At 34.4% G+C, this 27,233-nt stretch overlaps 1 protein-coding gene across 1 annotated transcript; it reads right to left on the minus strand.

Annotated features, from left to right (window-relative positions):
• Positions 1-12,710: 12,710 nt before the first annotated feature.
• On the minus strand, positions 12,711-22,815 carry LOC113765464. The gene is made up of 7 exons (XM_027309656.1): positions 22,238-22,815; positions 20,546-20,645; positions 18,919-18,981; positions 18,047-18,098; positions 15,951-16,033; positions 14,675-14,736; positions 12,711-13,218 (listed from the first exon to the last, which is right to left on the minus strand). Exons 1-7 carry the CDS (start codon positions 22,600-22,602, stop codon positions 13,110-13,112), a joined length of 834 nt encoding a protein of 277 aa, XP_027165457.1. The 5' UTR covers positions 22,603-22,815; the 3' UTR covers positions 12,711-13,109.
• Positions 22,816-27,233: the final 4,418 nt, after the last annotated feature.

Below are 27,233 nucleotides of genomic sequence, written 5' to 3' on the forward strand. Positions count from 1 at the left end.
AGTATCTCACATCTTTAGGGAGGCAAATGCTTCGGCGGATGCGCTCGCTGGGTTGCGGATGTCGTCGGAATTATTTTGCACTTCGCTTCCTCAGCTTCCGCATTTTGTGCGGGCTACGGTATGCCTAGACAGCCGCGAGTTCTCTTCCCTGCGTTGGCAACCCGGATAGGTCTTGAATCTGTGATAGGCTTAACTTATGTACTTCAATGTTTCAAAAAAAAAAGAAGTACACAAAATAATATTTGATACCCTTTTTAATTTTTGGGTCCACGTGAGTTAGCATCATGTCTAACTATCCATATGAATTTCACGCCTTTTCTCATGTTCTTTCTCACATAGCAATTACTTTTCATGTGATTTTTTTGACAACAAAAACTACACATAATCAAGGAGTTATTTGTATGGATTGATTTAACCAATCTTATTTGTCTTCTCTTATAAATAGTAAACTCATTTGTACTAGAATTTAACTTTTTTTCAATAGTGTCAAAATAAGGCTTTGATCCATTCCCTTGAGAACAGTTTTATTTTTTGTGTTGGAGCAACTCATTTAGATTGTTCATCCTTCTTTTCAAATCACCTTGTTCCTTTTTGAATATTTCATAAAGTTTTGTTTTTTTATCAAGTTCAATGTGTAGATTAGTCTCATTTTTTTTAAAGTAGTCATTTTCAGTTTTCAGCTTTTTATTTTATTGAAAAGGTTTGCATTGTCCTAAATAAGAAAGCTAATTTTTTATTTTTATTTCTTGTTTCTAATATAAGATTCTTTCAAGCTATTATGCAGTTTTTTAGTGAAGGAATCAACATCATCATCACTTTCATCATCACTAACAAGTTGAGAGTTGCAGTTTGTTACCTCATCATCGCCAATGGCCATGAAAGTCATTTGAACAGATTTTTCTTCCTCTTCAATGTCACCATCTGAGTTGAATTCATTCCATATGATTTGAAAGTTGTTGAATTTGATTTTTGTTCAGCTCATTCATGTAATGTCCAGGTTGGCCTCATTCATAGCATTTATCACCTTATTTTTTATTTGACTCTTGCTTTCCTTTGTTTCTTGCATTGTTGAATTGATTTGAAAATGAATTGATAGATCCTCCTTTTCTGAATCTCCTTTTATTGAGTATTCTCTTGAAACTTTTTGTGATGAGAGTAAGATCATTGTCGCCAACATCCATATCTTCTCCATCCAAGGAAGCCAAGTCATCCTCATCTTAAGATGCTTTTAGAGCAATGCTCATTCTTACCTTTGCATCTTCTTCTTCTTGTACCTTAGTCTTAAACTTTTAAGACTCATATTTAGTAACCAAAATAGATTTCTTTTGCTCTCTAATATTTTCACTATCTTCATGAATTTCTCTCAGTTTATCCCAAATTTTCTTAGTTGACTTGTAGCTTTTGACTCTAATAGATTTATTTGAGTCTAAAACACTATATAACACATTTATAACTTTTGCATTCAAGGTAAGGTGAGCTCTATCATCACTAATCAATTCATTTCTGATTTTTGGTCTTGGTCTATGAGTATTTTTATCAATTATCGAGACATCGTATGGACCTTTATTAACAGTGAACCACAATTCAATATCAATCGATTGTAAGAAGATAATCATTTTTCTTTTCAACTCACATAATTCGATCCATTAAACATTGGAGGTCTAGTGACAGATTGTTCTTCAAAAAATATGGCATTGTTGGTTGTCATTTTTACTTCTAAACCGATTGAGTTTAATCTCTAGAAGACCAAACTCTGAAACCAATTATAAGGATAAAAAACAACCTAAGAGGGGGTGAATTAGATTGTTTAAAAGTTAATCAAGTTATGTGACACTTTTTTATTCAATATGAAATTTACTCTCTTTTCTAGGTGATCACTCAATGAATCAATTTATAAGAGAGCAATATCACTAGGGAGTAGAAGAGATAAGTAATTAAGATTCACAAGATAATAAAATAAAGAGAGGAATTGCAAACCAATTTGACCACCAAGCTCCTCTTCAGCTTGCAGATCATTTTATGGAACAAATTTCTTCAAATTGATAAAATACAACCAATCTTTGTGTACAAAAGAATGTTCACTTCCTCCTTACTCCAAGCTACACTCGGTCAAGTCAGGAAGTTTTACAATCACTCAGGATAACCCTCACAAAGCTACACTTATTGAAATATTTTTTTCACACATGAAAAAGCTCACACGAATCTTACACCACAAATAGTACAATTCTTCCTTGTAGAGTGTTTTCTCAATAAAACTACTCTTAATCTTTTGTATTCTCAGTATGCAAAAATTCTTTTTAAGTTTCTGACAATGTACTATTTATATGAAATCAAAAAGAGATTCATTAATGCTTCCAACGGATAGAAGGCAACTGAAAAGTCAACTAGCCGTTGGGAGTATCGGACATCCGGTACCTCTAATGCTTGCATTCGAAAGCAAACAATGATTTTAAAAAATCTTATTCAATTTTTTCAAACGTCCGGTACCTCTAATACTTGCGTCCGAAAGCAGACAGTGAGATAAAAAGAATATCTTAATTCTTTCGGACGTCCGGTGATGAAGTTCTTCATGCATCCGAAGTGCTGCATTGATTATCGAACGTCCGATGTTGTCTTCACGAGCGTCCGACAGTTTTGAACTTCCTTTATCTCATTTAATTGCTTTTACTCTTCGAGTCAGGTTGCTTCATATCTAAAAGGGTTTCTTAAAAGTAAATCTTGCAGTAGTTTCATGCCGCGCAATTCAACAAAGCCGATTGTCTGCAAAAACACTTTGTTGAGTGTTCCTTCATCCGGCGGACACATGCGAGCTTATTCCCTTATGTTGTCGTGTGTTCCAATAGTTTCTTGAGTCCAAGTATAGTTGCATTCCCCCTTTTAATGCTGTGATGCCAATTCATTGTCGGTTGTAAGGGTATGAATTAGATCCAAATTCGGGATTAAGTTGAAAATTTTTTCCCTTTTTTGTTGTCAGCCAAACCATAGCCCACTTGAAACCGTCTGCCATGAAATTCAAACAGGTTGCAATTACGAAGCTAGTATCGACCGGAAGAACTTCACGGGCTGCATTTATTTGACTTCGGCTTTCCCAAACCAAAACCTTCTTGCTCGGTCTGTATCTTATTTTATTTTTGTTAATCTTTATTTGTGAACTAGATCTAATCACGGTATCAATCCATCTTAATCATTGTTGTTTATACACATTTTATCTTACCTCAATTCTGCAATTCATCATTGCTCTTATACCTTTTTCAGCTATAGTTCTATTCTTGCTTAGTCCTGCTCCAATAGTTCCTTGAGTCCAAATAGACCTGCATTCCCCCTTTCAATGTTGTGATGCTAATTCATTGCCGAGTGTAAGGGTATCAATTAGATCCAAATTCGGGATTAAGTTGAAAATTTTTTCCCTTTTTTTGTCGTCAGCCGAACCATAGCCCACTTGAAACTGTTTGCCACGAAGTTCAAACAAGTTGCAATTACGAAGCTAGCATCGACCGAAAGAATTTCACGGGCTGCATTTATTCGACTTCGGCCTTCCCAAACCGATACCTTCCTGCTCAGTCTGTATCTTATTTTATTTTTGTTAATCTTTATTTGTGAACTAGATCTAATCACGGCATCAATGCATCTTAATCATTGTTGTTTATGCACATTTCATCTTGCCTCAATTCTGTGATTCATCATTGCTCTTATACCTTTGTCAGCTATACACCTGTCTTGCTTATGCTTCTGTTTAATTTTTTGCCCCCAATTTCAGATAATGGCTCATGGCCTGTTAGTTGCCTTTTATGATTTATACGGTTTAATAATCCCATCCATTGCGTGAGTTGAGCTTCAGAACAGCAGGGCAAAATGTTGTCTCAGGTTGTGGTTTTCGTTTGAAAAAAATTATTAATGGGACGCTAATTGCAAAAAGAAAAGAGACAGAAATATCTTGGGTATAAGAATCTGTTGTGCTTAGAAATAAACATTAACCTATTAAACTATTAATTACTTCCTTTCATAAATGATAAAAACACCATTGTGCTTATATCAGAGCTTGAGGTTTTTGAGTTGATGTAAGTACACAATAAAATCCCCCTGCCTAATTTTTATACAGATCCGCCTGATTTAATTATTGTCGTAATTGCCTGAGGACAGCTTTGGCCGAGTTTTTTTTTTAATATATGATAATCCAGACATAAGCATTTATTGCCCAAACTGTTTATTTTATGTCTGGCATCTATTTTTCGTGTTAGAGGATTAGATATGCTAAATTGGTTACCTCACTTGACTTTGAATTTGGGTGACTACTATATCTATTATTGAATTTGTGAAATAACTACTATCCAGTAATATGTGTCATACCTTTAACTATTGGCAATGTTTAAAAATGAGTCTGCTACATGCCCTTGGTGTTTTAAATGTCATGGACTTACTTTTAACTATTATTGAATTATTTGTTCTGTATTTATGAAGCAGGTTTTTAAGTACAATAGGTAAAAGTTTGGGATTGGCTTGGTATGACATATTTTTCTGATTTTGTTTCATCAATGTGCAAGGTATCGCTTAGGGATTACAGAGAGATGGTTGGTACTTCATGGATAACTATATGCACATTCAGGGCAAACACTTGGATGATGAGAGGGTCGATATTGATGTTGACAACATACTTGTGGCCTTCGTGCTACTGGAGATGGCCCTTTTTGACCTGTTCATTAATCGTGCTTCGAGAAGAAGAAGAAGACTCCGAGATAATGCACTCTCCAGCAAGAATTATGTGCTTGAGTTGATAAATGATCATAGAGACAGAATTATCAAGAACATGCGCATAGATGTTCCCTTGTTCCTACACTTGTGTGAGCTATTGGTTGAGCATGGTTATTAGCAGGCATATCCATCTCAAAGAGTGGGGGTTCATGAGTCTATTGCTCTTACACTAATGTGTTTGAGTCATGATGAGTGGCGGTAGTCATTCTATTCAGTGGTTGGTTTTTTGCATAATCGAAGTGGTCTCGTACGATCTCATGCGCGGCTATTATTAAGTTGGTTGGGCTGCCTGCGGTTACGGAATCGCCCGCAGAAGCCCCCTTGACTCTCTCTCTATAAAAACCCCTGCTGCTTGCTCTTCTTAGGCATTTTTTCTTAGTTTTTCAACTTCACTTCTTTACTAATTTCTTTTCTCTTCTTTCTTATTCTCAAATTATATTGAATGAGGCCTTTCTCGTTTGAGCTCATGAACGGTCACTGGCATCGGGCTTTAACTGAGCACTTCCAGTATTCAATGGAGATAGTTGACTAGTATGTATGTCATGTTCTACAATCATTGGTGTGATTTGGTTGAGATCTCGTTAGGCCAACAAATTTCAATGACATGTACTGAAGAATTCTTAACAATGGACTGTTTTGGACGTGGTTCAATGTAAATAATTACGAATTTGTATACGTAAAAAGGTTTGTAAAAATTGCCACAAATATAACGATCTTCTTTTGTGTAGGATTACGTTGGAATCTTAGATGGCACCCATGTCTCTGCTTTGTGTAGAGCGGAGATATGGGGGCAGTACAAAAATAGATATGGTGAGTTATTTCAAAATATACTTACAGCCTGCGATCATGATATGTGGTTTATCTATGTTCGAGTGGGTTGGAAGGGCAGTGCCCACTACTGTAAAATTCTCCAAAATACCTTGTTTGATCCAAATTCGAGGTTTTCAATGCCACCTCTCGGTATATTACTCATCTGTCTTCCAAAATTGTTAAATTTGGACAACTGATCAAGTGCAACTGGCAAATAGTTCACGAATATTCTCAGCTTCATTTGTGTAAATTTGAGAAATAGATGGACTAACACTACGATTCATTGGTCGGCAGGTAAATATTATGTGGTTGATGCTACTTACACTAACATGCCAATGTTTGTGGCACCGTTTAAGGGTGCTTAGGAAACACAACATGAGCGAGTAGCTAAAATTTAGTTCAACTGGCGATATGCCTCCCTTAGAAATATTATAGAACGAACATTTGGGATTCTTAAAAAGCATTTTTTCATACTCAAAGATCCAATGCAGAACTACCTCATAGCAGGTCAAAACAACATTGTACTTGCATGTTGTATCCTGCACAACTTCATGAGGAATTATGTGTCCAACGATGAATATTTCAACGAAGAAGTTGCCGTTGAAACCTTTGCTGATGCACAGGAAGGAGGGAACCAAGTCCCGGAGGCTCGACCCATCGATATGTCACAACAGGGCATATATATCTGAAATGAAGATTGACGGGTAATTCAGTTCATATGTATCTCAATGACCACAACTAGCATTTGTTCCCTGTCTTGGGTCCAGTGCGTCAGCTAGCAGTACAATAATGGGGCATTGAATCTTCGTTCGACTGGCCCTTATCAATTTGAATTATGACGATTTAGTACTTATGGTAACAATTACTCGAACTTGTACTAGATTAGAAACTTTTCATGACTTCAATAATCTTGGTAATATATCCTCTATTTAAAATTTACTGTATGACTACGTGATTTGTGGTTCTGTGGGACAAATGAGTGGTATCGACATACCCTAAATTTATGTTGTTTCAGTTAATAGACTAATATGATTGGTCTTTAAATAAAAATTCACTATACTACATTTTCATTAAGGACGACATGATCATTTCGAAAAAAAAAATTATAGGTCTTCCAAGACAAAATTGTAATTGTCTGCAAGTTTAAACTCTAAAATGGTGCATTTTCATAAATGAGGGAAGGTAGTAGCTTGTTAATGAGTTAAAAGAATTTTAAAAATATAGTTATTTTTCAAATATAGGTCAATCCAAACGGAGAAATTTTTCAAAATTAATGAGTCTTTCATTCACAACAATCCAAACGACATCAACAGTATTTCAAAAACTGCTACAGTAAAATATTTGAAAAACACTCTAAAAAGTAGTTGATCAAAATGGAGCCTATATTTTTCAAATTCTTTTAACTCATTACCAAGTCCTTGTTTGCCCTCATTCATGGAAGTGTGTCATTTTAGAACTTAAACTTGCAGATAATTACAATCTTGTCTTGGAAGAACTATCAATCTTTTTTCGAAATGATCATGTTGTCCTTAACAAAAATGCAATATGGTGACTTTTTGTTTGAAAACCAATCATAGTAGTCTATTAATTGAAGTAGAATAAATTTAGGACATGTTGATACTACTCATTCGTCCCACAGAGTCATCGATCACGTAGTGATACAGCAAACTTTAAATAGAGGATCTGTTACCAAGATTGTTAAAATCATGAAAAGTTTCTAATCTAGTACAAGTCTGAGTAATTGTTATTATAAGTACTATATCGACATAATTCAAATTGATAAGGGCCAATCGAATGAAGATCCAAGACCTTGTTATTGTACTGTTGGCTGAAACACTGGATCCAAGACAGGAAAGAAATGTTAGTTGTGGTCATTGAGATACATGTGAGCCACAATTGCCTGTCGATCTTCATTCTAGTTATCTATGCCCTATTGTGACATATTGATGGGTTGAGCCCCCAAGACTTGGTTCCCTCCTTCTTGTGCATCAACAAAGATTTTGACGACAGTTGTTTCATTGAAGTAGTCAGCGTTGAGCACATAATTCCTCATGAAGTTGTGCAGGATACAACATGCAAGTATAATGTTATTTTAAGTTTTATGAAGTAGTTCTGCATTGGGCCTTTGAGTATGGAGAAATGTTTCTTAAGAACCCCGAACATTCATTTTATAATATTTCTAAGGGAGACATGTCACCGGTTGAACAAACCTTTAACTGCCTGTTCATGCTGTGTCTGTCAAACACCCCTAAATAGTGCCATAAACTCTGACATGTTAGTGTAACTAGCATCAACCACATAATATTTACATGCCAGCCAATGAATCTCAATGTTAATTAGTCTATTTCTCAAATTTACACAAACGAAACTGGGAAAATTCATGAATTATTTGTCAGTTGCACTTGATCAGTTATCCAAATTTAGCAGTTTCGAAAGATAGATGAGTAACATACTGAGAGGTGGCATTGAAAATCCTGAATTTGGATCAAGTAAAGTGTTTTGAAGAATTCTACAGTCGTGGGCATTGCCTTTCCAATCCACTCAAATATAGACAAATTGCATATCATGATCGCAGGCTACAAACACATTTTGAGATAACTCACCATGCCTATTTCTGTACCACTCTCTTATCTCTGCTCTGCATCAAGTAGAGGCATGGGTGCCATCTAAGATTTTAATACAATCCTACGCAAGAAGAGATCGTTATGTTTATGGCAATTTTTACAAACCTTCGTATGTATACAAATTCGTAATTATTTACCTTGAATCACGGCCAAAACAGTCCATTGTTAAGAATTCTTGGGTGCGTGTTATTGAAGTTTGTTGGCCTAATGAGATCCTGACCAAGTCGCATCAATGATCGTAGAATACAACATACACGCCAATCAACTATCTCCGTTGAATTTTGAAAGCACTTGGCTAGAACCCGATGTCGCTCATCATGACTCATGCACACTAGTGTAAGAACAACAGATTCATGAACCACAACCCTCTGAGATGGATATGCCTGCCAGTAACTACGCTTAATCAATAACTTGCACAAGTATAGGAACAAGGGAACATCCATATACATGTTCTCGATAATTCAGTCTCGATAGTCGTTTATCAACTCAAGCACATATCCTTGCCGAAGAGTGCACTATTTTGGACTCTTCTTCTTCTCGGAATGCGATTAATGAACGAGTCAAAAAGCACCAACCCTAGTAGCATGAAGGCCACAAGTATGTTGTCGAGATCAATATTATCCCTCTCGTCATCCAAGTGTCCACGTTGGATGTGCATGTGATTATCCATGAAGTACCAACTACCTTACTCTATAATCCCTAAGTGATACCCTGCACATTCATGAACACTTCTTCAAGCATATGGAAAATGAGGCATGATCTATCATAAAATCTTACTTGTTCACCTATAAAAATTGCACCAAAATCAACATTAACGAAGCACAAAATAATGAATCTAGCCAGTGGAAAAAAGAAATGCTAAGGGTCTAAGCTAGTTAATTGTAGGAAAAGGACAGATGTACATGAGTAAATCTAGAGGGGAATAAATGAACTGATTTTTAATAGAAAAAACTTGGAGAAGGTATTTGACCTAAAGTAGATCCCTCCAGTGGGCATCGTCCATCAGAAAGGCGTAGTTGGTAGCATCCCAACCTATAGTAGTGTCTCTTCTCTTAAATGAAATGTACAGCCTAGTCAGGCTTTGCAGGGCATGGTATTTCGACCTAATAGTGTTGCTTGGAAATGAAGTACTGTACAAGTCATTAAGTAACCCAACAATCTCGAGGACGACATGACTCCCGATGTTATGAGGGGTTATTCCTCCCTTTCTATGCATATTGATAACATGTTAGGCAAATGCAATTTCATATTCCTAAGTGAAAGTGTTATGTTCCAAATACTTTGCTCGCGATCGACTCATATTTTTTTCCTTTGGGGTGGCAAAACCATAAAAATAATAAACTTAGGGTAAAGTTACATTGCTATATAACAAAAGAATGTCATACCAAACACTGAGTAAGTATAGCATCTTCATAATAACATACCTTGAAGTAGTAAGTGATGCAAAGCTGCAAATCGTTTTCTTCCCAAACCGACTTCAAAAAACAAGTGCTGAGTCCCCTACTTATTTGCAAAGCTATCAAAAAAGCAAAAAAATATTACCAAAACATTATCCATATATAGTAAAAATTTAGACAAGATGCAATAAGACCCACCCTTCGAAGCATGCCAAGTAACAGAGGGCGAATTCAAAGTCAAGTCGGGTAACTAATTTAGCAGACCTAATCCTCCAACACAAAAAATAGATGTCAGGCATATAATAAATAGTTTGGGTAACAAGTGCTTATGTTCGGATTGTCAAACATTTTTAAAAAACTCAGACAAAGCCGTCCTCTGGCAATTACGATAATAATTAAATCAGGCAAATCTATATAAAAATTAGGTAAGGGGATTTATTGTATACTTACATAAACTTAAAAACCACAAGCGCTGATATAAGCACAATGGTGTTTTCATCATTTATGGAAGGAAGTAATTAATAGTTCAACAGGTTAATATCTATTTCTAAGCACAACAGATTCTTATACCCAAGATGTTTCTATCTCTTTTCTTTTTGCAATTAGAGCCACATTAATAATTTTTTCCGAATGAAAATCACAACCTAAGACAACACTTTGCCCTGCGATTCTAAGGATTAACTCATGCAATGGACCAATTATTAAACCACATGAGCCATTATCCAAATTTAAGGGCAAAAAATTAAACAGAAGCATAAGCAAGAACAGGACCATAGCTGACAGAGGAGCAATTATCGTTTGTATAAAAGCAACGATGAATCGCAGAATTGAGATAAGATGAAATGTGTATAAAGAACAACGATTAAGATGCGTTGATGTCGTGGTCAGATCTAATTCACAAATAAAGATTAAAAATAACAAAATAACATACGGACCAGGCAGGAAGGTATTGGTTTGTGAAGGTTGAAGTCGAATAAATGCAGCCAGTGAAGTTCTTTCGATCAGTACTAGCTTCGTAATTGCAACCTGCTTGAAATTCCTAGCAGATGGTTTCAAGTGGGCTACAGTTCGGCTGATGACAAAAAAAGGGAAAAAATAGTCAACTTAATCACGAATTTGGCCCTAATTTGTACCCTTACACTCGGCAATGAATTAGCATCACAATATTGAAAGGGGGAATGCAACTATACCTGGACTCAAGAAGCTACTGGAAAACGTGACAGCATAAGGGAATAAGCTCGCATGTGTCAGCCGAATGAAGGAACACTCAGCAAAGTGTTTTTCCAAATAGTTGGCTTTATTGAGTTGCGTGGGATAAAGCTACTGCAAGATCTGCTTTTTGAGGGAAGTCAATATTGCGAGGAAATGATACCATGGGAGAAGTGGTCAAAAGAACTCGCTGGATGGAGCTCTTCGACGGCAAGGAATCGAAGAGGGGAATTGCTTAGGCTAGAACAGCAAATGGAGAAGGAAAAGTCAAGTGGAGTTCTGCCGAAGAGAATTGGGCGTGAAATACCCGTTGTTTTACATTTTGGGCTTAAACGATGTCGTTTGTATACAGTGATCACTGTATACAAATGAAATACAATGTTGACTTGGGGGTTGTTTTTTGACTACAAAAACAATAATTCAAAAATTTTGGGAATCCAAACGGAACAAAAAGTTTTTTCTAAAAATGTGAGGGATCAATTAAGCAATTTTCCCTAAAAATTAATAAGTTAGGCCTCTTGAAGAATATTTTTTAGACCTTCTATAATTACAAATCCTTACACTTGAGGTGAAACTCCAACAAATTATAGCTCCAAGTCCAAGGAGATTGAATGGATATTAGAGAACAAGGGACATGGTGTGTGTTGGTGGAGTTGTACATGAGAAGAAAAATACCTTACCATGTGAACTCCTTTGAAATTTATTTACTAGGTGATTACAACTTTATTCTGAGATTAAATTACCATGATAATTTCTTTTGTCCACACAGGAGCATATTGTATGTGATGATTTCATTTATTGGCTCTGGTCACAATTTTGTTTAAATTTTTCGTATTCTAGTATTGTGTTACAAATTGTTGTGTGAGTTGTCCTATAAAAAGTTAAATAAAAAGTTCTCACCCCTAACTAAACAATGGGAAGAACTCTGAAAGCCCTTCCCTGTCCAATTCAAGATCAATATACACAAAAACTTGGGAAAGTTTCTTGTATGAACTTGTCTACGGTTAATCTTTGGATGGTAATTTGTAATGGGCCCAATATTTTAAAAAGAAAGTTTAAACAATCAAAATTGGATTTGAACAAAACATATAGAAAGGTTTCAATCCACCCCTAACTAGCAGACTCAAAATTCGAGTCCTGAGTTTGCCAATGGGAAGAACTCTAAAAGCCCTTCCCTCTTCAATTCAAGATCAATATACACAAAAACTTGGGAAAGTTTCTTGTATGAACTTGTCTAAGGTTAATTTTGGGTAGTTATTTGTAATGAGCCAATATTTTAAAAAGAAAGTTTAAACAATCAAAATTGGACTTGAACAAAAATAATAGAAAGGGTTCAATCCACGTGGACCAGATGATTGCATGGTATATCTATACATCTATACAACATACAATATATGAAGGGAAGCAGTTGGAGTGGGTGTAACATTTTTTATACCATCATTTAAATTTTCAATTTTATCATTAGAAAAATTAATTCTTACTTTAATCTCCTAATGACATTTGCCAAGATAACCACTTATAACTACCAAAATATCTATTATTTTATTGGCAAAATATATATGATTAATGAAAAATTTATATAAATTTTTTTTGTGTAAAAACAAAATTTATATATTCATGAAAAGTAATAATTATTTCTGAATTGCTCAGACATTGAATGTGTCCTTAACACGCATATACGTGTCAACCGCAATGGACTTACATTTGTTATGTAAAGTAGAAGAGGAAGAAGAGTTCTTTAATAATTGATAATTATCTTTTTTATCGTTCTGATGCTTTATGCTTTATTCATATGATGAACTGAACAAACAACCACGATCCACAGCAAGAAGAATTCATCAGCTAATGGCAAATAAGATGAACTGAACTCATCAGCTGATCCAACATAAACATATCCAATACTTTGTAAACAAAAAGCAGGAAAAAAAAAGCTATTTGGGATAAATTCATCTAAATGTCCAATCGTTGCCTATTCTAAAGTGAGCCTAAGCAAGAATTAGTGTTAATATGGGGTTCAGAACAAACTACAAGCCATTGAGCTGAAATTTCATGGATAAATTAACAAGTATACCTGTATAACTACAAAAAATATGGACATGAAACAGGTTTAGTTGTTTCAATCAGCAAACCCAAAACAGAACAAAAACTAATCTGATCTTCATACTTCAGTTAAACATGATCTCATTCACAGCGTTGCTAGCTGACAAAATTGCTGAGGTACTAAATCCACCTCTTTTTATCTACTATGGATTTGCTTGAAGAGTTAAGATGTCTCAAAACAGAATGGTCAGCACCGCTTCTGAAAAAATGCAGCAAATCCTCATTGCATTGGGTGAGTTGAATGGGGAAGGATGGAATTGGCTAGCTGTTCATTCACCTTTACTGGAAGTGCTGGCATTTGCTTCATCATGTAGGGTGGCTCATTGATCCTGCAAATGAGTAAATTAATAGATAGTTTCTCTTTCGTAGCAAGAAGGTATTGCATTGTCAAGATATGCCACATGGAGATGTTATTGCGAATCACATCCTACCGAGTAAGTCAAGTCCTCCCTTGTCTTCTGAGTACTAGATAGGATTGGTGGTGGTGCACCGCGTATGCAACACTAGGCATATCTTGACTATCTATAGGATAATTATCATGGAGAATCGAACTTATGTGATACTTAAAAGGAGGCAAAAAATGCAATCTGATTGTTCTTTTTACAATGGTCGTATGTCACAAAACTGGAAAGCAGTGTTAATTTAAGCTCCTCAAATTTGATATAACGTTAGATAGCAACCAATGTATCCCTAATAGAAAGATGTAAGCTAATTTAAGCTAACTCTCTATGATGACTGAAAATCCAAGCCAACATAATTGATTGTATGACCCTATGGAAGTTATGATTTGTATCTTGCACACTACCAAGTAACCTATGAATACAGCAGGCTGTCACCAAAAGGGTAGCCTATGTACCAATTAAGAGAGTAAGGACATTTGTGCTGATGGTAATACCTTGAAACCTCTGGATATTACCCCTCAAGGTGGAGGGAGTTTACCACAAGCTCTAATCAAGAATATATCTTGCTTTATAGCCCTCAAAAGCTTTACTAAATGACTTAATAACTCTCTTGAGGTTCTTCTTCAGACTACTGTTCATAGACAAAATTTACAAGCAAATTGCATTCAAACCAATATGACACCAGATAATTTACAATTAGAAACTAATCATGCTTAGTACGAGTTATATCAGAACATTCATATACTGCATGTATCAAGAACAATGTTTATCCTAGTCTTCCGGGATAAGTTGACACCAACATGATAAGATACCATCCATACATCTTTGATTTATAATGCCCAATTAAACCCTTGAGCTTTCAGTGTGTGTCATTTAGTAACTGGTGGATTACCAAAATCCGAGCATTTATCCAAAGAAATTGGTAATTAAGCTGAATATTACATCCAACAATTACATGAATGAGGACTATCCATCAATCACCTTCCCCACAATTATATACAATGTGACAGCTCTATAAATACACTAAGCCACAAGGAAGAATGGGTAAACAGATAATGGCATACGTAAAATGCAAAATAATGAACATTTATGACGGTACATTGTCGTGGCCTATATGGACATCTGTTTGGTCCTAATATGGCGTCAGTTTCTAAAACATTCACTTGGCAATCTTCTATCTTATGACCCTTACAAGGGAAAGATAAATATCAGGCGCAAGAACAGTGAAAACATTACAAAGGGAAGAATATTTCCAAAACCACACAATAGAGATTCATTCGGAAAATTGTAAATGAAAATACACATTGAGATGCACTTGTAAAGACAGAGGGCTTTCTGGAAAACTGAAAAATGGAAAGCAGCATGTAAAGATTGTTTTTCGTACCTCTTCAAGATCTGGGAGATGTTATCGCGGGCTTGACAGAAAATACCAATGTTGTTGTGCATCTGAAAATGGGGAGAGAGAGAGAGAGAGAGAGAGAGATATGTCATATAATGCGATCTGGAATAGGCAAGTAGAAAGCAACAGTGACTCAATGTTACACAATTTTCCTCCCTCTCTCAGCATATTACTGTAACATTTGTATAAAGTTCATTTGACACCCAAAATGTCAATAAACAAGTTAACTGCATAAGTTCCAGAAGATATGAATGAGTAGGACAGTATGTATACATGTGAAATCATAAACGGTGAAAGCTTTTTGTTACCATATGTATATTACATAGATATATGGCTATACCGTTAAGAATGTTTTTTAAAAAGGTTAAAACTGCATTACTTGCCAAGTTGATAAACTTTATTACTTACAATTCCTATAAGCCAGAACAATTTCATAAGAACTTGGGTTTCTGCTAACCAAGCAACTTAATGGAGCTTAACCATAGATATAAAGATTTGGCCAAGTTATTAGTAGTCCAGAATCTGAAAGCTTGTACCTAACTACCTGTTGGAGCCTAAACCAATTAAGCCAAATTCTTGTGGTACACAACCCAAAGCCTTGGAAACAATGTATGTTTTCCACATTTCTCTGCATGAGCTATATCTCTAGGGTATTACAATCAGCCACAACCATCAAACAAAAATTCTCATTGCTGCAGCCAATGAAAAGCCATTCTTTCTGTGTTCCAAGATCAAACTAGGCTACTCTATTACCAGCTTTGGCAACTAAACTGTTCGAGCCTAAGCCATTTTTCCAAAGTGCCCAAGTCCAAAATTTGCTGGTAGAACAAAACTCAAGGTCTTAAATACCAATAAAAAAAATCCTCGGATGCAATGTAGGGAAAAGTGCACGTTGTACTTTTATTAACATCAATAAGAAATTTACATCATAATCAAAATCCTTTTTAGTACAATAATCAAATCTTACCAGATTTTGCGCAAAGGATCATAAACCCCTTACATCATGTGCGAAGACAGATTCATGAAAACAATCTTACAAATTAAGTTGGTATATATATTTGACTGGCACAAGTTCAACGAAGATTTCTTTGACTTATACCAGACTGCATTTACAAGGTAAACTTTTTATCTCTTAAAAGAGATGAGAATATTCATATTCAATCACAGGTGATAAAAGTATCTATCCCTATAAATATGTGGTTTCTTGGATGCTTTGTAGATGACATGAACTGAAATAAAATTAAATGGGAAAGCAATTCACCTGATAAGTGGCTAAATTTGCAGATATCTGTTCAAAGGCCCGAGCATTCTGTCGAAGTAGCTCTTGTGTAACACCATCAATGGCTGGCAAGAACACAAAATATTTGCTGGTTGATCAACATCATAACACTAGGATAAACAAACATGTAACACATTTACTATTGAAGATCTATATTCCTCATATCTTCAAACCCATTATACATTTTTCAGTGATAAGATCAACTTAAGGCATGATGAAATAGAAAGAGTTTCACAGATAGCAATTGTAAAGCAATACAGTCCTTTAGCCAGTGTCAACTGAACATCTTAAAAGGCACAAATAATCTTTTTGTTTTTAGTGCCATTCTTAAAAGGCACAACTGGCAGTATGTGATGCCATTCTGAAGCGTGAGATGTTTTCCAAAACCTTTTGGGGATACTCATCAAATCATTGATTAAACATTATGGACTGAATCCAACTTAATGTTTGAACTATAGTAATGTCAGAATATTATGGCTCGTCCCAGCATGTGGCACAAACAGCTAAACAAGGTTCTACAAAAGCTGAAAAGTAATGATAACCAAAGAAAAAACAATAAGCAGAAGTATACAGCAAAAACATATGTAATGGGAACGTGTTTCTCAAGCATTTAAAATTTTGTATTATACAATGCTTGCTTCAACTTTTCCAACCATGATTAGTTGCCTGTTCCAACTATATGGACTTTGTTAAAGATATGGACTTTTACCTTTACCAATCTAATAAAATGCCTTATGAAAAATAAGTTTGTTTTATGAACCTAAACATGCTTCTGACAATGATTTTTTTTTTTAAATGTGGATCCAGCCACCACATATGGCATTCTAATACTGTATCTTAACATTTGCATTTGGAAAAGTGATACCTTATAACCTGGACACTGTCTCCAGCCAGTATATCTCCTATGCTACTTTTAAATTCTCAAGTGTGGTTTTGTCTCAGTTTCATTCCTTTTTCCTACTCATATTGCCTATTTCTAACACAGAAATATCGCAGAACTCTTGCAGTCATTCAATACCAGCAATTTACTTCAAAATCATGCCATTAATTGAAAATCAAACGACAAACATATACTGTTTTGGTTAGGTGCACAACTAGGAACCATAAGATGTCTGAAGTCTACAAAGATTTCTAATAGAGAAGACAGAATTTTAACATCTATTGAATTAGTTGCTTAGATGAATACATGTAGTGTATCTGTATGAGGTATTTCTACAGAGGGTGGTGCTTAAAACTAATTTAGATTAATACGTGTCTGAGGATTGCTTGACCCGCATATGATCCAGTTATACATCTTATCAGTACAACAATATAGAGACACTGAACCTCAACTCATGAAACAGGATAAGCATCATGGGTAGCAAGCTGCTCTCAATGTTGAACCTTTCTTTTCAACCTTTTCTCTTTGTGTTGGTGATTCTAGTTTTATTACATATGGTGTAATCAGAATTTTATCCACAGATCCAGAAAGTCATCAGTCTTCCTATGTACTTTCCACAGTTGTTAGAATTTTAAAAAATTTGGTCACATCACTCAAATAACTTACGTTAACTTTTATAGTGTATGATGTCTAGAGAAATAATCCCGCTCCGACTCGAACAATATGATATATATTGTATCTGCTTTCTGTCCTTTCTGCCACATCCCACTTTCACTTTTCCTACATATCACCTCAAACTAGAGTACAAAATGAATGTGGGCCAACTTTTAGATTGTGTTCACAAGTAATATTCCTTAAAAAGCATATAGTTAGTTTCTGGATTTTCCATTGGCTTACTTCTGCATCAAATAATGTTCCATAACACATTTTCCACCGAACATATTTAAGGGAAAAATAGTGTATCAAACTTCAGCACTCAGCAATTCATTTTCAAACATAAGATGCCAAAGAAAAACAAAGTCACAAGATATTCTTCACCCAAAGCAGTATATGCTCAATAAGATTCAATATATGTCCTTGTAAAGTCAATCACAATCAGAATATGCTTTAGGAATAATATTATTATATATCCAAACATTGCAAGAGATTCCAAAAGCAATCTTATTAGTAACCACTCCTTGAGCATATGGAAGAAAACCTGGTTGCATCAGTGCCTGAGATGACATTGCTGAAGGATCAGTTGCTTTTTCCTGAGAAAAGAAGGTAAGAAAATTCTTGAGTCTCTGCTAGTCCATAAAAGTGAACATGACAATGAAGTGCAGGGAAAATAAGCCCGTTATTGTAGCCTTAAACAGTTTTTCGTAATTCTGATATAAGCAGGAGGAGAACAATATAAGGGTAATCCTACAAGAGATATTGCTATCCTTGAGATGCCAGTTAGAGTGAATCAGATACTAATACCTTAAGCTGAGCTCATCACAAACACTTTACTGGACATCCTATCCGTAGTACACAGTTCGATTTCATATATTCTTGTTTATAGCTTCAGCATGCCAACTTCAAAATTTACCCTTACAAATAACTTCTATGAACCATGAAATATATCTAGCCATACATGTTACCTTGCATTTACAGATATTCAGTCGCTCAATTAGCTCAGACATGAGGACCCCTTAAAACAGATTGTGTAAATAATATGCTACTCATTTATTATGTGCAGAAAAGAATCAAAGTACAAGGATGCTGTAGCTAAATGAAAAAATAAATAAATAAAAATATTACACACACACACACACATATATGCATGAACAATTTTTTTTGTTGTATTATGTTCTTGCATTTGCTTCGTGTCAAAATGCCAGGACCAGAACTATTATGAGTTTGTTTGACACTCTTCCGATGCAGCAAACACACTCTTCTTGGAAGATGCACAATCTTCTCTGATCTCATTTCAACTTAGTCAACGAGGCTTTTTCATTTACTGCTTTGTGCTTTAGATATTCTTCACGGATAAATTTTTTTTATTGCATTTAACACGCATATTTAATTCTTAAATACAAGAGTTCTTACCTTTCTTTCCTTACTTTTCCTCAAACTAAGATCGTCTTTTCTTCTCCTGCTGAAATCTCTTTTCTGGATATAAATGCATAGTTAAAATATAAATAAGAAGCATCAAGCACTAAAATGAAATGTCAAAAAGAAATTAAGAGCTTGAATCTGAAAATCAATCATGGTAATAATTATGGTAATTGATGATGCACTCAAGCACTAAAATGAAATGTCAAAAAGAAATTAAGAGCTTGAATCTGAAAATCAATCATGGTAATAATTATGGTAATTGATGATGCACTCAAAAGTCCAATTGAGTACGAGAAAGAGTAAGAGGCAGATATGAAAACTACTCAGTATTCCTTCAGAATCAGAAAGGGACTGGAGAAAGAATGACAACTATATAAAAATTGTTGAAAGAAGTAATGAAATTTAGAATCAGAAACACTAAGTGTTCCTTTATCAATAATCCTGATAAGTGGGAGAAGAGTCATTGGAGAGGTAGTGGCTTTGTATAGTGATGGGTAATCAGGGATACAATCCCCTGATATAAAGGTATAGTCATAAATGTGCTTATTTCTGAGTAAACAGGGTGCCTCACAGTTTAGCACCATTAGGAAATGAGATAAGAACATGCCTTTGTCAAAGCAATAGCTTAACAAAAAATGGAAAAGCACTGAACTAAACATATAACAGTGTAACCATTAGAAATAGGAGCATAAGTCATGAAATGAGAAATTAGAAGAACAAAAAGTGGGACATCAAAGACACATTAAAAAGTTTAATCTCTCTTAAGATGTAACTGTAGAACAAGGCGCAAAAAATAATTTTAAACTTCATGTTTGTTACTCAATTACCAGAAATTTCATATAATTAAGGGGCACTTATATGTAATACAAAATGGTCTTATAAAGCAAGAGCATCAGAAAGAATTGAAAAGCCAGCATTTAAGCATCCAACAGACATCAAAAAGATGGGATACAAGAAAGAAAGAAATTGGCTATTAGAGTCAGTCAATCAACTCTTTTGACTTGAATGTTTTATTACTTAGTATCACGATCGTTGATTTACCTATTCATCTCAAACCTTAGGCTGTAGGAAAGGAGGCCTAGTTTCTCTTTTAAGTCTTTGTATTGCAGGGCAAAAACTCTTTTAGTATGTTCATAAGTACTACAACACAGATACGAGACTCAGATTCATGAGTTCAATTCAAATGGGATCAAGTAATGTACAAGGCAGCAGGAAGATTCAACTTTGAAGTTCTTTTTCTTCTTTACTCCCTCATGTCAAACTGAAAGTATGAAACAAAAAGAAATATTCTATAACTTCACTTGTGAGATGCGTATTTGATCGAATTTTTTACAATGCTTAAACTGCTCATCCATCTAAAGTGTAAACATTCAATGCTTTACCAAGCAACAAATGAATGAATTTAAGGCCTGTTCTTCTCTCTAGTTTAGTTTGAACTATCAATGAAGTGAGACTCGCCATCAATTTCAAAACTTTTCCCTAGCAATACCTTTCAGTCCATTCACAAACAATCAAATTGGACATTTATATTAGATGGTTTCAACCCTTTGTAAGGCAGAAATAGAAAAATAAAGTCCTCTGGTATGGAAAATAGTTATGGCTTTATAACAACACTTACCGTCATCCATCTGTAGCGTAAAGCAACATCACGGACTGTTTTGTTCTTTAGCAGCACGGCAATCTTTGCATAACGGGCAATGATTGATTCAGCAGCATATCTGCAGAGTATTTAAGCAAACTGAATTTTATACACCTCTCATTGATTAGAAAATAGTGCTTGTGAAATACGTGGATGAACTCCAGCAATAAACAATACAGTACCAAAGAGTAGTTAAATCATTTTAGTGAAGTACTAACACTATCCAAAGTTATAAATATGTCTAAGCACAAATAAAGAGAATGCTAGATAGTAAATAAGGGAGTCCTTTATCTTGCCAAGCACCAGCTATAGAAATGTTAAATTACACCCTCTGCTATGAGTCCATTTATCCCAGAAATCTATCTCCTTCCAAATAGCTTAATAGTTGTTGAACTTGATTTCTTTCCAAATGAGTTAATAGTTCTTGAGGAGCCAAAATTTAGGTTGGACAACTTAGACACAAGAGTGGTAAGTATAGATTTCTAAGAAAACCCGCTAACGAAGTTATTATAAGCATAACGAAAAATCACAAAGGGTGGTGTGCCCACTTGCTAAATTAGTAGCCTTGTGCCGACTTGCTAAATTACATACTTCATTCCATCAGACCCCCTTGTACTCCGTTGATTCTAACAATCAGAACTGATAAAAGAACTGCTTCAAGCACAAAGATACATGTTTGCAGTCATGACGAGGGAGAGGGAGAGGCCAGAAGATATTAGTTTGTCATGATCTAGCTCACATTTGTTGAATTTATTTATAGATAAATATTTTAGTTTCTTTCGAGGTAAAGAACAATTGCTTATAGATTTCTGGTATAATTCCTAGATTAATAATTGACTGACCAATCAATCTTCAACTATAGATTGTAAACGTTTCTAAATATACCTTGAAAATGGTCTTAAAATCAACACCAAAATCCACTTTCTACGCTAGATGCAAACTATGAGTGGATCTCGTCTATTTATTACTATCTTAGGAAAAGCAGCCCATAGATTCAAAAGTGTAGTGCACTGATAGTGTGTGATAGGGGAATGGAGCATCATTATTGATTTTGCAGCCATATTATAGTAATCAATTTGACAACGTACCTAACTTGATTTTTCTCCCAATCACCAATTGCTAATTGCCAAGTCTAAACTCGTATTAATAAAGTAATTATTATCTAACTCACAGAAATCTGAAAAGTTCATATTCTAAGGTAGAAGTGATAGAATCCAATGAAATAATCTATCTAAATTTCACGGAATAAAAAAAGGTAAAATTTCATTCATATAATTAAGCAAACGAACAGCAGAAATACAACCTAATCACCTAACTGAAAAGTTAAAAGGAGGAGAAATCTTATGAACCAACAGAAACAGTATGCAATCAAGTGCAAAGGGCCAAAGACGTTCAGAAACAAGAATCATACATCAAATCTATTCCATTTCCAAATTAAAAGCTACAAAATTCTCTTTCAACAAATGTATGATTACTAACTGTCAAAAAATCATCACAAGAATTCAAAGCACCAATCCATCAAGCACAAAAAAGTAACCCAACAAGCAGCACAGAAATTATCAAGAAAAATTTAACCAAAACCAATATTAGACAAAAAACAGAAAAACCCATCTCAAGAAATAAAACATAAATCAAGAAAACGCCCAAAATAATATACATATATAATCTCACGTTTTCAATCCTTCATCAAGTATGGCCTGCTCGTCTGGTGTCCAATCCATTGAAATTCCATGCAGATTAGGCTGGAACCTGGTTGTAGCAGTACTAGTATTATAAGAACTCTCAAGAACTCCTGCTCCAGAAGAAACACCGGAACCTTTCCCATTATTATTAGTATTATACGAACAAACCACAGCTGATGGTGATGCTGCCGCTGCTGATGGTTGAACTACTGATGGTGGTTGTTTTAAGCAGCCGCCACCATGATCAGCGCCACCACCACCGCCACCACTATGATGATGAAGGTAACTCCTAGCTACTGATGCAGCTTCTTGGTGATGTTTCGTCATACTTGATGAATTGTTGCTGGCCATCATCAAAATTCATGCAAGAAAAAGCAGTAAAAAGATTAATATATATTATATTATATGTTTATATGGTTTCTTGGGGTGTGAGTTTCTGTAAAGATTCTGCTGCTATGTGTGTCTGTGAGCGTTTGAGCTGGATGGAAATGGAAGGATGCTTTAAGCCATTAAGGTGGAGAGAGAGAAAGAGAAAGAGAGAGAGAGAGAGATGGAGAGAGGGGAATCTATTGATGGGCACGTAAGAAGTAGTAGTGTTGAAAAGGGAGATTTCTGCAAGTAAACCACTAAGACTCGGAGTAGCCAAAAGAATTGAAGCAAAGCCAAATCTAATGTTTTGGTTGTCTGTTTTGATTTTGTGATCTGTACGTTTTTGTTGTAACTGGTAACTGTTTGCATTGAATGGGATTCTGGGAATTTATTACTCGTATTTATTACGACTTGTCAGTTTGTAGAATAAATATTCTGCTATTTTGTTGAGTTTTAAAATCAAGAAAACTCTTTAAACACATAAATTATCATCTAAATGTACACATTTATTCCGTATAATTAATTATTAGATTCAGGATGCGTTTGATAAAGATGAATTCTGAAATCCGAAATTTGAAATATGAAGTTTGAATCTATTAAATTATTGAATTGTTAATTATAAAATCTAATACATTTGAATATATTTCTTAAGTACCAAAATTAATACATTTGAGTATATATTACATTAAATAAATAATTTATCACTTATGTTTGAGAGCAAATTTTGACTAGAAAATCCAGTAACACTAATTAATTCAGATGTTCTAGTTTTAATCATCAAAACACATCTAAACATGTTCAGATCTGAATTCATTAATTTTAAATGTTAAATTGAATTATCAAATAAAGCATTTTTTTTAATGTAAAGCGAAGGACTCGAACTCGAGACCTCTCGCTAACACTCCCTTCCCCCCCCATCAAATAAGGCCTTAGCTTAACTTCTAGAAAATATTACCACATAGAGCTGCAATCAATGAGTGTCCTCGGACACTGATTAGACAAATCCTTCTCTTTTTTGACCATATATAATTCGACAGTTCATTATTTTTGCCATGACAAATAAGGCAAAATTGTTATTGTTTACTGATACACATGACCCTCTTGTTTTTAGTTATTTTTTTTGCTTTAAGCTATCCGTTATGTTCAGGACACACTAGACAACCCTTTTGCTTATTTTATTTGTCACTTTTTTTTTTAATTTGGTTTAACTTTTGTCCTGTATTGCAGGGGAGGGATGGCCAAAAGAATTTGTTATAGAAGCAAGTCCAAGGCAAAGACAACGTGTTCAGTTAGGCCATGTTGTGGCACGTATGCAATTAGTTTTACTGAAGCCGCTTCAAATCATTTGCTTCGAATTTTATCTTTGTCACGGCAATGCGTATTGGGCTGCGGGACATCCTCCAATCCATTAAGTTTTTTAATTATTAAATATTAAATTTAATACATTTGAGTATATATCACATTCACTGATAAGTGAATAGCTTATCACTTATTTTTCGAAATCAATTTTGTCTAAGAAATTTAGTGTCACTTAATTAATTCAGATGTTCAATTTTTTATTATCAAACGCGTTGAACATATTAAGATCTGAATCCATTAAATTTAAGTGTTCAATTGAGTTATCAAACGGGTATAAGGACTATGAATTGTTGGACTTATCCACAATAAAATCCTAGGAGTTATTAATACTTAAATAGGGAAAAAACAAAATCCAGGATAGACGATTTCAAACAGTTAAAGAAGAGTATATTTTAAGTTTTTGACAATTTTTGTTTTTAAACGCTATTTGGTCTTAAAAACTTTAAGATAGAAGATTTATTCTAGTAAGTCGTTTACAGTAGTGCTTCCGAATACTTCGTACAACTTTTTCAACCTTGGTAATTTGTTAAGGCATAATCAAATAAGTACGAACTATAAAAAATCACATAAGTACCTTAACCAAATATTCAGTTTACAAATGTTAAATCAAGTTCAGTCTCAGCAAATTCATTAGAACCTGCCCAAAGGGCTTGCTTATACTTCAGCATCAGCTTAAGTTAAGCTACTTTAAGGATTTGAAATTAATTGATTTTTTTTACACTTTTATCTGTACTTATATATTTGTCTATGTATTTTTGCAATCGGCGAGCAATTCAAGAAAATTTAGTGTTTGGAGAGCTAAATTTTTCCACATAATATTTCGCTTGTATCATAAACGCATTTTTCAATCCACATTTTTATATTCCCAACTACTTTTTTATCTCACATATATCACATCATAAAAAATACTATAATAATTATTTCACATAATATTTTAAATAATACTTTCTTCAAACACGGCTGAAAAACTTTTTTGCTCAATAATTGGCAATTATTTCTGAATAATTAGTAGGTTGAAATGACAAGTGTACCAATTCAATAGAAAATTTTTGTGGGGTCCACTTTTGTAAATTTGGAGGGGTAATTATACAGTTAAGAATAATGATACCGACATAGGAGTTAATTTTATTGGTCTGCACATGTACAAAAAGAGGGCTGGGATTTTACTATTCAGTCTTTTCTTTTTCATAAGCCTTTAAAGAAACGGACGGTTGAGGTTTGGGTTGGGTGGTTTTGGCCCTTTTGGCAGTTTTGAAGAAAAATTTTGCATTTTGTAAAGACAAAAAGACCGAAGCGCAAGTGCGGGCTGACGCATTGACAGCTTCACTTCTGCTTTTAAAAAGAGAAAAGTTCTTTTATGCTCAGTATTTGTTACCCATTGGCTTGGCAAAAGGTTAATAGATTTTTCATTTTTTCCTCTTTCCACATTCTTTTATTCTTTTTAGACAAATTACATCCACAAATCCTTTGGAATATTAGTCTTCAAGCTATCTATAACGATTCCATTGTATCTTTGCCATCCAAATTTTTTAAGGTATCACAACTAGGGGGAAAAAAACTCAAAGAAATCACTAAAGTTTAGAGAAAACATATCTCAATAGCTAAAGTAGTATCACATAACTTGCTTTTTGTTAAAAATTTTAGTAAAAATGGCCTAAAACAACTTAAGAGTAACTTGAGAGTAAATGTTTGTGATGGAAAACAAATCCACCTATGATGGTCCCACCTGATAAGACACTTGATAAGAAAAGAGTCTAACTGTCTAATGGTCATCACAAGCTTTATACGAATAGAATAAATTAGATTACAGGAATATTATTGTTGCGGCAAAAAAAAAGAATAGGAAGATTGGGATGGAAAACTTCCTCTCCTTATATGTTTCTATTTCCAGAAGTTTTTCTGATCTCTATGTAATTGTGTAAGACAAAGTGGAATAAACTGGGATTGACTAGGGCACTCCAGCCCCGGATATTTGGTTGCATTTCTGGTAGGTTCAACCCCGCGTGAGTTTCGCGTCAAGAACATTGTAAAAGAACTTTTAAGATACGTAATTTTATAAAAGAACTTTTAAGATACGTATTTTCGCGATTACTTAAACAGATATTAGAAAAAAGATGCCATTCTGTTCATGTTTTTAGATATTTAATTGTGTTTGATTTTAGATATTAGATTTTTTCTGATTTAAAACCATGTTTTGTTACACAGTGACAGTGTATATACTATCACTGTTATATGATAAGGATCAATTAAGTCATAAAAATTGAACCAAAGAGACGTTGATCTAGTGGTTAAGGTTGATACTTTACAAATTAAAAGTTTTAGACTCTAATCCCACTTCTTAAATTCCATCCCACTTTTTAAATCCACCCTTCTCCTACTAAAAGGAAAGAAAAAAAAAATCCATTCCCATGCTGGAAAAATTAAATTCAAAACATTATCATCTATAACATGTATAAACGATGTGAAGCCATTATTATTTAGAACATGTATGAAATTATCCATTCTCTCCTCCTCTTTTTAGAGCTCATCGTCTCTTCTTCTCTCTAAAACTCCTCCGACCAAAATCTGATTTGACACTCTTATAGGGGAGAGACCAGATTCCCTATGGTAGGGAGTTGTCTCCCAAGTTTGATTTCCTTTATTTGAATAAATTCTCTTCTAGAGTTTCCTATGAGAGATTGTTCTCTCCTAAGGTTTCTTAACGAGAGATCTTTCTCCCCTAAATTTTCTAATGACAGGTTTATTCTCTTCTAGAATATTCTTGTGAAATTTTTTTTTTATCTTTTAATCTTTTTTTAGTGGGTGAGATTAGAGATTTGGTAGGAAGCCAAATCTGGAGGTCTTATCTAAATTTTTATTTGGATTTGAAGCAATTTTTATTAGATCTAATTGTTGAAAAACATGTTCACTGATTTATCGGGTTACAGTGATATTCATGTGATGGAAGATACTCTTGGAGTTTAGAAATTGTGATTAAGTGTTTTTTTCTTTTTAGATATGTTGTTTTAGTTGATTTTGAGGTCTATATACCTGTGTCACATTTGATATAGTTGTTGTTATGAGTATTGATATTGGAATGAAATTATCCTTTTTATTAGGAAAAAAGAACATGTATGAAATTTAAAATCTATTGGCCTTGCATTTTGGGAGAAAACCTAAATCCTAGTTTAAGTGAAATTCTCTAATGTCAATTCCCTAGGTTTGATGATTAACAAATCCATACAATATACAAATGGTTTAAATTGAGTTTAGTGGAG

Source organism: Coffea eugenioides, chromosome 3, assembly GCF_003713205.1.
Source record: "Coffea eugenioides isolate CCC68of chromosome 3, Ceug_1.0, whole genome shotgun sequence".
Lineage (NCBI taxonomy): Eukaryota > Viridiplantae > Streptophyta > Magnoliopsida > Gentianales > Rubiaceae > Coffea > Coffea eugenioides.